This window comes from Natator depressus, chromosome 5 (genome assembly GCF_965152275.1).
Source record: "Natator depressus isolate rNatDep1 chromosome 5, rNatDep2.hap1, whole genome shotgun sequence".
NCBI lineage: Eukaryota > Metazoa > Chordata > Testudines > Cheloniidae > Natator > Natator depressus.
The window spans coordinates 48966556-48978598 of record NC_134238.1 but is presented as its reverse complement, the minus strand read 5'-3'; the positions used below and the strand labels follow the sequence as shown (position 1 = coordinate 48978598).

General features: G+C 44.3%; 1 protein-coding gene across 7 annotated transcripts in view; it reads left to right on the top strand.

Annotated features, from left to right (window-relative positions):
- Nucleotides 1-12043, top strand: part of TNPO1 (transportin 1) — a 170173-nt gene that overhangs the window by 61368 nt on the left and 96762 nt on the right. For all 7 annotated transcript variants that reach the window (XR_012639527.1, XM_074952752.1, XM_074952753.1 and 4 more), the window contains one exon: nucleotides 11652-11801. Coding sequence is in view for 6 of the 7 variants with exons in the window: in XM_074952752.1 (XP_074808853.1) it covers nucleotides 11652-11801 (150 nt within the window). In the remaining variant the exon portion in view is untranslated. The remainder of the gene's footprint in view (nucleotides 1-11651; nucleotides 11802-12043) is intronic.

Genomic DNA, 12043 nt, shown 5'->3' with positions numbered 1-12043 from the left:
CCCTGATTTAAGCAATTATATAGCGTAATATTCTCAGGGCCTTAATTGTACGCTTTTAGTATGTTAGAAAATGATGAATGACGCTTATTTACTAGATAATTAATTTTTTGCTCATGACTTGTATCAAGGTGCATTAGATTGGTAACTGGAATTTAATTGAACGCAACAGCATATAAAATTTATTTTTATTAAACAAAACTAGCCCTGTTGTGCCATATTTTATAAAGTTTGACTTCAAAAGTTAATTCTCACGCCCCTCTTCTCTTCTCCCCCCCCCCTTCTTTCTTTATATAGGAAAGCAGCCTTTAACTCAGTTTTTGATAGAGGCTGTGGATTCCGTGTATTTATTTATTTTCTTTAAATGTTTTAAGAGATGATAAATTTAGGCTTTAATAATTTTGTATTAAATTCAGACTTTAAACAGCTTTATTTTTAAAAAATATCTGACTTTTTAAATTAATGTAATTTTTTTTTTAAAAAAATTTTTTAAATTGATTTTTACCCAAACGTTTTTGATTCCCGTTTGCTTGGCAGTGCTGTTATCAAGAGGACTTGTCTAAATGGATGTCTGTCTGCATTTTATACTGCAATGTCTTCTGTCTTAAAAATGAGACTGAGGGTAGGCTGCCACACAGTCTGCTTTGGGACTGTTTCTCAGACACCCATGAAGCAGCTACATACTTACAAATGGTACTGCTTGGATTCAGTCTTTAAGAGTGTGTCTGTTCATACTGTGAATGGTAGCACTTGTTTCCAAGGTAGGAGGAGACTGGACTCTCCCATGCTTACAAGAAGTTTTGTTTCATTTCAGGATGTCCTTATTTTTAGCCAACTTTTTATGTGAAGGCTTTTTTCCATTAGTCTATTTTGCAGATCTGTAGTTCTCCAAATAATTCAGAGTGCATTTTTCCCCACCTTGAACCTCTTGGGGTTGTGACCATATCTTCTTAAGGTACCTTAATACTTGTTTCTATTTCTTTCGTATGTGGTGGTGGTGATTTTTTAATTGATCATCATTTGATAAATTGGCCTATATCCTGAGATGCTTGCTTCCCGGGCAACTGAGGAATGGACTGCTTTGGGGGGTAGTGTTTACACCCTGGCAGGATGAGGTGTGACAGCCAGTAGGGATCTGACTCATGCTCTGCCCCATTAATGTTGCCGTTCTGGTGACTCTAAATATTCAAAAACCAGGATTTTAGCTTAAAAATCATGACCCCATGTCAAGGTTCCTCCCCCACTCTGAACTCTAGGGTACAGATGTGGGGACCTGCATGAAAAACCTCCTAAGCTTATCTTTACCAGCTTAGGTCAAAACTTCCCCAAGGTACAAAATATTCCACCCTTTGTCCTTGGATTGGCCGCTACCACCACCAAACTAATACTGGTTACTGGGGAAGAGCTGTTTGGACACGTCTTTCCCCCCAAAATACTTCCCAAAACCTTGCACCCCACTTCCTGGACAAGGTTTGGTAAAAAGCCTCACCAATTTGCCTAGGTGACTACAGACCCAGACCCTTGGATCTTAAGAACAATGAACAATCCTCCCAACACTTGCACCCCCCCTTTCCAGGGAAATGTTGGCTAAAAAGCCTCACCAATTTGCATAGGTGACCACAGACCCAAACCCTTGGATCTGAGAACAATGAAAAAGCATTCAGTTTTCTTACAAGAAGACTTTTAATAAAAATAGAAGGAAATAGAAATAAAGAAATCCCTCCTGTAAAATCAGGATGGTAGATACCTTACAGGGTAATTAGATTCAAAACATAGAGAACCCCTCTAGGCAAAACCTTAAGTTACAAAAAAGATACACAGACAGAAATAGTTCTTCTATTCAGCACAGTTCTTTTCTCAGCCATTTAAAGAAATCATAATCTAACACGTACCTAGCTAGATTACTTACTAAAAGTTCTAAGACTCCATTCCTGGTCTATCCCCGGCAAAGACAGAATGTAGACAGACACATAGACCCTTTGTTTCTCTCCCTCCTCCCAGCTTTTGAAAGTATCTTGTCTCCTCATTGGTCATTTTGGTCAGGTGCCAGTGAGGTTACCTTTAGCTTCTTAACCCTTTACAGGTGAGAGGAGCTTTCCCCTGGCCAGGAGGGATTTCAGAGGGGTTTACCCTTCCCTTTATATTTATGACACCCCATACTGCAAAACAATAACTGTTGTGTTCTATTTATGTTTCCTGATTTCAGAATTATTTAGGATTTTCTTCACTTCCATGAGGCTAGAAACTTAATCTTTTTGGAAAATTAGAAAGTATGTATTTTGAATTGGGAGTTGGAGATTTAATAAAAACAGCCAACATCACAAGGCATGTGATGAAATAATTAGTTGGTAAAACTGCTGTTCTGAAGTGTCAAAAATCTTTAAAAGCTGAAGAGTACTGCTAGTCTTACACTAAAGAGGTAAAACAGAGGAATGAGTATCCTGTTGGAATAATACTGTTAAGTGAATATTATTTGACATTTCTCTGTGGGGGCTGATGATCTAGTATATGTTTATGCAGTGCTAGCACAATTGTAAGACCATACGTTTTTCAAGAAAACTTCCCCCTCTTTTGTTAACGCTCTCTTTTAAGTGGCCTCATAAAGGGTAGCACTTCTTGCCTAAAGTGCTGTGTGAATGGAAAATATTTCAAACAATTTCGGTGTACGTAGACCATGGCATTCCTTGTTAATTTATCTGAAATTACCCTGATCAACAGTAGATTCATGTAATGGGGAAAACAGATTTGTCCCAACTGCCTAAATATAGGAACATAACTTCAGTAAGAACCTAAAACAACGCTGGTAGGGTTCCCTTGATACTGGAATGATGAATCTGTCTGCTAACGAGTAGCAATAATTACAGTTTCAAAATACTATACACAGAATTCTTTGCTGTGCAGCACATGGATGGCAGTACAACTTCTGATCCATAACTGTATATTTATTGCTCAATTATGCAAGTCCCTGTCCTCTTCCTAACAATGGCCTTTGGAGAATCAGAATGTTGAGATTTGCATGTCCATACAATTTGTTCTTTAACCATGCAGTTCTTATGCAAATCCCTATGGCTTGATTGCCTCCTATTTTCAACTTATCTGTCATGCACCTATAAACATAATCAGCTTTTGACAGTCTTCCCACCTAATTCTAGATAGTAAATATTTTTCAGTTTACATAGTAATTAAGCCCCTATAATCCTGATCCTACAGTCAGATCTATGCTGGAACACAATACCGTGTAACTTTCGATACTTCCTGTTGACTCCTTGCCATATCCCAGACTAATAAACCTTCTAGCCTTACTGTCTATTTAGCCCAGGATATTGTTGTGGCGGAGTTAACTGGAATCATCCAAAAGTTATTTTTAAAAACAAATTACTTTTTTTTTGTGTTTTTTCCTTTTTTTTAAAGGGAGAGGGGATTGGAGGGAGGAAAAACTGGGTTTTTAATGGGAGTTGCTTAGATAATCTTTGGAAACAAAGCATTTTTGTTTCAGATCTGTGTAGTTTTAAAACTAACAGAATTAAGGTTTTATGACTGAATTTATCTGAGTGTTAATGATTCTTGACAGGCTAAGTATGATTTAATAATTTAGGGTCTCTACTTCAGTTACCTTTTATAAATCATTAGTAATCAACCTCTTGTCTATATACCATTGGTACTTATTAACTTTTTTAAAAATATCTTATCTGACATGAATTAATTATTGTAATGCAAATAGACTAACATAATGGAGCGAGCAAAGCAGGGCCCTGCACTCAGAGAATTTGCCAGTTTGTCAAGCAATAACTTTTTCAGAAGAGCATCTGATCAATTGTGGGGAATGTTCCAGATGCTGATGGGCAGAAGCCTATTGATTTTGATGAAAAATCAAAAAACTGGAAAACCTGGTTTCCACTAAAATCAGATCCATCAAGTGCCCATTTGGTGCTCCCTCAGGAAGCTCTCTGGCGCCCCCTGCCGCTACCTGTAAAGTGCTAGCTGTAATGCACATAGTTTTGCACTTAGTTGCTTATATAGGCTGAGCTGTACACCCAGGTGGACTTGCGGGGTGGGGGTGGTTTCCAGCTACCCAAGATGGGCCTGTATTTGCACATAAATCATTGTCCAACACATGGAGCTTGGCCTACATTAGCCATGGTGTGCACGACCCTAGTTTGACTCATATTTTTATCTGGAAATTAACATAGAATCATAGAACTGGAAGGGACCTCGAGGTCCTCTCGACCAGTCCCCTGCACTCATGGCAGGACTAAGTATTATCTAGTCCATTCTAGATGTCTAGAACATGTGGCATCCCTTTATTTATTCCATGATGGATGCTAGATGGTGAACACCCTTTTGACTCTTCTAAATTTGTACTCCATGTGTTTTCATTCTTGTATTTTTGTTTCACCTTGTGCATGCCTCATGTTTTGTAGTTAGTGTTAGTTGTTGGGAGTATAGAATTAGTGTGGGTTTTTTTTGTTTGTTTGTTGTTTTTTTCCTTCTCCTCCACTTTTCTGGAGAGCTTATTTGGCTTGGCTGGGCATGCCTGGTTCTTGTCAAGAGGCTATCCCGACCAGTAACGTCCATTCTATGCATCTGTTACATTTTTGGGAGATCTGGGACTCTCCCAACTAACTTTTGCCTGGCTCTGAAATCTAGAGTTTGGAAGAATCAGGAGACCAAACTGAAGCTGCTGATGGAGCACTCCCTTTGACCTGCTTCTGAGTCAGGTGAGGAGACCCTCTTTGGACATTTTGTCTCTGAACAGATTCATTGCCCCTTCAACTTTTGGCTAACATCTCGCATAAAAAGGAGATCGTGGAGGACTCAGGGAAATCTCTGAAGAGGAGGAGTGTGGTCTCTCACCACAAGGAGCCAGCTCCCAAGAAGTCCCAGTCTTCTGCGAGGTGTATAGTGTTGAGGCCTAGACCTCTTCACTTGGCGCCATGGAGGTGAAACTCTTCCTCCAGTACCAGTGGAGCAGGGAGATCCTACAGTACTTTAGAGAAACATGGTGCCAGCAGGGCCCCAGCAGAGTCTGTTTCAGACTTAGCAACAGTGTCTTCACGCTAGGCTCCGTCAGTACCAACAAAATCAAAGCATGCACCTTCAGCTTTGGAGCCAACACATTTCAAGCCAACAGTACTGCTCAAATCAATTGATGCATCAGTACTGATCCAGTCAGTACAGTAGGAATTCTGTTACTCCAGGGACTTGTCAATGTTAGACAAGCCAAAGTCCCACTACTTGTGGGTAGTGATAGTGTCAGTACTGAGACCCCAGTCTTCAGATTACCAGTGCTTCCTGATTCCACAGGATTCTTCACCCCTCTTCTCCCCCTCCCCCCCGAAGGACATTCAGGAGGATGAAGGAGGCATTCAGTGAATCTCCTCCTTATCAGTGTGGGGTTCCCCTCTGCATCATTACAGGAACCCATACTTTGACAAGGCCCCTTGCCCACATTAGGGGTTGTGGGATCAGTCCTTGGTACTATCCTCTCTCCTGTATGGGCCTCCCCTGTGACCATACTGGGATCCTTGGGTAGCATATTGGCAGCACTTTGATAGACTTCTAGCTTCATTGCACCAGGAGACTGTGGTCTCAATCTCCTCCACCAAACCCCTAACACGAAGAGACCTTTGAAGGACAGGAGGCTAGGGTGGACAAAGAGGCTAATCCCTCAAGCCCCTATTTTGTCTTAGTCTCCGGACAAGGCAGTCATGCCTCTACCACTGTCGATGGTTGACTGATGTGTTTTTTTTCCCCCCCCCTCTGTTCCAGAACCCTTGTGAATTGGAGGAGCTGGTAAGTATAGAACCCAGCTAGCAAAAGCTGGAAAGTGATTCGACGGCTTTGTTGTTCAAAGAAATGCCCCTCCTACTAAGTAATCATGACATTCTTATCTTGAGATCACCCCAGGGATCAGGGGCACAGGTAGAAAGGCATATATCTCCGCTACAGGAGGAAGGCATCTCGTAGTGACCCTAGGTTCAGGTCTCCTCTGGAGCAAACATTCTCACATTTTATATTGTACTTGTGGCAAACAAGTCTCTTGTGGGGAATGCCCATCAATGAAATAACATTTCTGTGCTGGAACTGAGCAAGGACCATTCATGGTTGGCCACTGTCTGCTCAGGAAGCCTGCTAGAGTTGTTATGGCTCTGGGGAGCTTGAGGACCATTGGGCACTTGTTCTTAGGGTACAATTTCAGAAGTAGATGGCTTCCAGATACTCAGGCTAAAAATGGGTGCCCTTTTTCTTCTTCATATACTGCATGGGTGTCGTGTGGTCTTGACTATCTGCACTATGGAATTTTGGAAGACAAGTAGAAATGTTACATAGACCAGCCTGATGGTTCTGAGCTCTAGGCCATTCATATGCTCAGACCCTTTCTTTTGGTCAGAAGATAGATAACACTAAGTAGTTGCCTTAGACAGCTATAGAAGCTGGCTAATGGGAAGTGCTATATAAACCAGTGAGTGTGATCACTTCTGCTGCTCTAACTAGCTAATCCAAATCTGATGAAAAGTCTCTTTAACGTGCCACCCTGAAAAAATTGGATGTCTTTTATGTGGATCCTAGTCTAGCAAGTGAAATAATAACTTTCGGCTTCTGGTATTTCAAATTTCAAGCATTCTAGAAATGGTGTGAACAGCTACATTTCTTTGGTGGCTGGTTTTATTGTGCTTTGTACTTTAGTCTTGTTCTCTAATGCGTATTCTAAGTGCTGAAATAGTACTGAGTGTTCCCATTAAAAAAATTCTATGGACATTCTTAACTCTTGATGGTGGGGGGAGACTTTGCTTTTGGGTCAAGGCTTTGCATTCCATGTTTATTAAAATGTCTAAAAGGTGGTTTGAAAGGCTTCATATATTTATACTGCTCTTTGCTTTAATCTGTGAAGTTAAATATTTATTCCTTGATGTAATCTAATTGCTATCATGTGTATTGAGTGATTGGTTGAATGTTTCTATAGAAACATTCAGACAGGTTCTTGCCCCCAAGGCATTTGAAATCTAAGCTGTTTTTTTATAATTTATTGGGACACTAAAGGCAAAGATAAGTAAACCCAGAAAATCCCAAACTAATACGAGCTTTGATTATTCTATATCTAGCCAAGTGGATTCATGGGGAAACAGACACCACTTCATAACTTCCTTTTTGTCAAGAGCTTTAATTAAAATGTTATGTAATATGAATCTTAGTGTAACAAAATAAATATTGGGACACAGCATGTTTTCCTCCATCTGGAAATAGTTTGGAATAGCTAGGTCTGAAGAATCTTGTATAATACTTCCTTAGTTTGTTCAGTAATATGACATGTACTACTTTCTCTCAGGGATTTATTGCACTTGTCCCTACATCACTTCTAATCTTTCTTGCTTGACTTGCAAGATAAGGAAGAGAAACTGAATCCAGATGTTTTGCAGTACACACCCACCACCACAAGGATGCTTAATTTACAATTTTCAGTAGACATGAGAGATTCTGTTTCTAAGGGTATGGCTACACTTGTAGTTGTAGAGCGCTTTGACTTAAACCAGCCTTCGAAGAGCGCAGTAGGGAAAGTGCTGCCGTTTGTTCACACTGACAGCTGCAAGTGCACTGGCATGGCCACATTTGCGGCACTTGCAGCAGCATTGGGAGTTGTGCACTGTGGGATAGCTGCCCATAAAGCACCTCTTCTCATTCTGGTGCTGTGGCTTGGGGGGGGAGGGCATTCTGGGTCCTGTCCCAACATCCCTGCAATCCCTGTGCTTCCGTCCACATTTGGTGCCATCTTTCAACCTATTTTGTGCTGCGCGCTCTGTCTTCCCTTTCGGTCTGCGGGAATGGAGCCCAAACTGCTGAGGAATATGCTGACGAGTCTCAACAGCATGTCACGTTTGGCAGTCGAGTTACCCCTTAAGATCCAAATTGACAGTGAGGACTCTGAGAATGATATCAACTCGAGTAACGCATGCAACATGAGATTGCTTGTGGCTTTCACTGGTATGGTCACCACCGTGGAACGCCACTTTTGGGCTCGTGAAACAAACACTGAGTGGTGGGATCTCATTGTCATGCAAGTCTGGGATGATGAGCAGTGGCTGCAGAACTTTCGGATGAGAGAAGCCACTTTCATGGGACTGTGTGAGGAGCTCACCCCCACCCTCCGGCGCAAGGACACGAGATTGAGAGCTGTCCTGACGGTGGAGAAGCGGGTGGCTATTGCAATCTGGAAGCTGGCAACTCCAGACAGCTACCGATCGGTCGCTAACCAGTATGGAGTGGGGAAGTCGACCGCTGGAATCGTGTTGATGCAAGTTTGCAGGGCCATTAATCGCATCCTACTCAGAAGAACTGTGACTCTGGGTAACGTGCAGGACATTGTGGATGGCTTTGCACAAATGGGTTTCCCTAACTGAGGAGGGGCGATAGATGGGATGCATATTCCAATTCTGGCACCAGCCCACCTAGCCTCAGAGTACGTTAATTGGAAGGGCTGTTTCTCTATGGTTCTCCAGGCGCTTGTGGATCACCGTGGGCAATTCATTGACATTAATGCAGGCTGGCCTGGAAAGGTGCATGACGCACGCATCTTTCCAAACACTGGCCTGTTCAGGAAGCTGCAAGCTGGAACTTTTTTTCCCAGACCAGAAGATCATCGTAGGGGAAGTTGAAATGCCCATTGTGATCCTTGGAGACCCCGCTTACCCTTTAATGCCGTGGCTCATGAAACCCTACACAAGGAGCCTTGACAGCAGCAAGGAGTGATTCAACAACAGGCTGAGCCCATGCAGGATGACTGTGGAGTGTGCTTTTGGCCATTTAAAGGGCCACTCGCACGCTCTGTATGGGAAGCTGGACCTGGCCGATCACAGCATCCCTGCGGTTATAACTGCGTGCTGTACCCTCCATAACATTTGTGAAGGAAAGGGTGAACGATTCACTTAGGCAGGGAACTCGGAGGTTCAACACCTGGAGGCTGAATTTGAACAGCCAGAGAGCAGGGCTATTAGAGGGGCCCAGCGCGGGGGCTGCAAGGATCAGGCATGCCTTGATGCTGAAAGCCACCAGTGATGTCTGGTGCCCTGCACAGGAGTGAAGTGCAGTGGTTCCAACGTTAGTAGGAATCTGTGTTTGCTACGCTGACTTGCAGTGCCTGTTTCTTTCCTGGGCTAACATATCTTTTACTTTATGCAATAATAAAGAATGTTTTCAAAGCCAAAAAATCCCTTTATTGAAAAGAAACACAACTGCCCGGGAAACAGAAAAGGCAAGGGGGTGGAGTGGAGAACGGTACAATCATAGATTTGCGTATGTCCTGTTATCATATTCAGCCTTCCTGTCTGGAGTGCTGTGCAATGAGTGCTGCACTTCAGGATGGCTATACTGCATGGTGATGGGGGTGGGTGAGTGCCGTGGGCAAGGGTTGTAGTTTTCAGGGCTGGGTGGTGAAGCTACGGGTGTTGGAGGCAGCTAGTGGCGGTAGAACCCAGATGTTGGGGAAAGTGGGTTGGAGGTGACATGGGAGCACAAGGGAAAGAGTTTTGGGAGAAGGGCGGTGGGGGGGAGGCGCGTGGGCCTGGTAGTGCTCCACCTGCATGGCTACGAGCTCCTGGATCGAGTCCGCTTGACGCTCCATGATGCTTATCAGCTGATCCGTACTTTGTTGCTGGAGCTCCGCGCTTTTGTGCTGGCAGTCTGCATTCTGCTGGCGGATCCTCCTTTCACTCTCCCGCCACTCCTGCACTTAGATTCTCGTTAAGTGACTGCTACATTACTTCATACAGCATATCTTCTTTGCTTCTGCGTGGCCTCTTCCTGAATCTTTGCAGTCTCTTGGTCGGTGATAACACTGATGGCTGAGATCTCAAGGTTGCATCTGTAAAGGGAAAATGCAATACTTAACAGCGGCAGCACTGTTCGCACCAGACTGAGCAATGATTTCCCCTGTACTTAAGGAGAGCAAGCACAGTCTACACAATAGCATAATTTGCCCATCCCAAAGCAAGCGTACATACCCCACAGGAGCCCCAAAATGGTGAGTAAGCACAGGGTCCCGGGGGAATGATTGTTTCATGGCTGTACTGTCCTCTGGGTTTCTGTGCCTTGGGGAGAGCCAACAGCTGCGGGGGGCCCCTATACTGAACAGTGTCCCCACGTTTTCCACAGGAGTTCGTCCTGGAAGATATCTTGCTGCTGAGGGTGACCTGGGAACCAAGGAAGGGTCTTCTGCTACAATGTGGCTTCCGCCCTGGCCCATATACAGCTTGCTTGTGTGCAGCAGTGGTCCCGTGTCGTTCGTCCGTCCCCCCCCGGCACAGTGGCACAAACATATTAGCCTTACTGGGGCAAGGGCCACAGTGGCTCTCCCAAGAAACCTGCGCAAGCGCATTGCCCAAGTTCTGGATGAGACCTTTGAAGAGATCACTGAGGCCGATTACCATGATGTGAGAGAGCGCATCAATGCCCTGTTCTGCATCTAAGCATGCATGCAGCCCTAACCCTGCTCATCCGAAGAGCCCGCACCGAATAACTTCCTTCCCAAAATAAAAGCTGCTTACCGGGAATTTTCTCTGGTGTTTGTCCTTCCACAAACACCGGCCTCCATGACTGGCTACCTTCCTTCTGGCTTGAGAAGAGCTCCTGGCTGCATGCATCTAGGGATTCCGGGGTGTCTTCCTCCGCCTCACCACCCTCGCTCCCGCTTTGCTGCTCCTCCTCCTGCCTTGTTGAACTGGGCTCTGAAGTGTCCATGGTGGTACTCGGAGTGGAGGTGGGTTCACCCCCAAGTGTCGCATCCAGCTCTTTGTAGAAACGGCAGGTCGCAGGGGCAGCACCGGAGCAGCTGTTTGCCTTGCGGGCTTTGTGGTAGACATTCCGCAGCTCCTTCACTTTAACCCTGCACTGCAGTGCATCCCGGTCCTGACCCTTTTCCATCATGTCCCTTGATATCTGCCAGAAGGTATCGTAATGCCTACGGCTGGAGCGCAGCTGGGACTGGACAGCTTCCTCCCCCCAAACACTGAGGTCCAGTACCTTGCCATTGTTCCATATGGGGGATCGCCTGACTCTTGGAGGCATGGTCACCTGGAAAGATTCGCTGAGAGCACTCCACGCCCGGCTGAGCAAACAGGAAAGGGACTTTCAAAATTCCCAGAGAAATTTAAAGGGCGGATCTGATGGTTGGTCACCTGAGGGCAGGGCAGTAGCCTTCAAGGTGATGACCAAAGTGGCTAGAATAGGCATTGTGGGACACTTCTGGAGGCTGATCAGAGCGCATTAACAGACCAGGGCTTTCGCACTGGCTCCATGGTGCTCCAGCGGGGGCGTATCAAACGTTATTCCACTCGCCGAGGTGGAGTACCAGGAGCGCTGTACGTGCCTTGCCAGTGTGGACGCATCGTGAGTTAGAGCACACAGGGCTGCTTTAATGCGCTCTTAACTCGCAAGTGTAGCCGTGCCCTAATTCTGCAACCATTGCTAGTAGTTAGCCTTAACTTCACCTGACGGATATTTTTTACCCTTGAAAGCAACTATTCTCTTAAAAGCAGAACAGGAGATACTGAAATTTAGTGGTACAAAGCATTTTGTGTATGATTCTTCCCTTTGAAAGAGTACATGTGCTAGTGTCCTATACACCCAGTGCAATCTGAATGTAATTTTATTGTATTGTGCAGATGAACCCACACGGTCCCTGAGTGGTCTCATATTGAAGAATAATGTGAAAGCGCATTTTCACAACTTTCCAAATGGAGTAACGGACTTCATCAAGAGTGAATGTCTAAACAACATTGGTGACTCCTCCCCATTAATTAGAGCAACTGTAGGTGAGTTTCCAGATACAAATTTTCTGTTGTTGTTGGTATTGTTCTTCCAGCTTCCTTGTTGCATTTCTTATCTCTGATGTATAAATAGGGAGAATCTGAGTTACTTCTAATTCTGCAACTTACTGACATTATCTGCATGATCAGTTAGAGCTAAATTAAAGTGGTGTAAAAGGCATGATACTGTCAAAACTAATGTGTTTTGAACGCAACATACAGATGAGTCTGAAATGCAGCTTAATAAT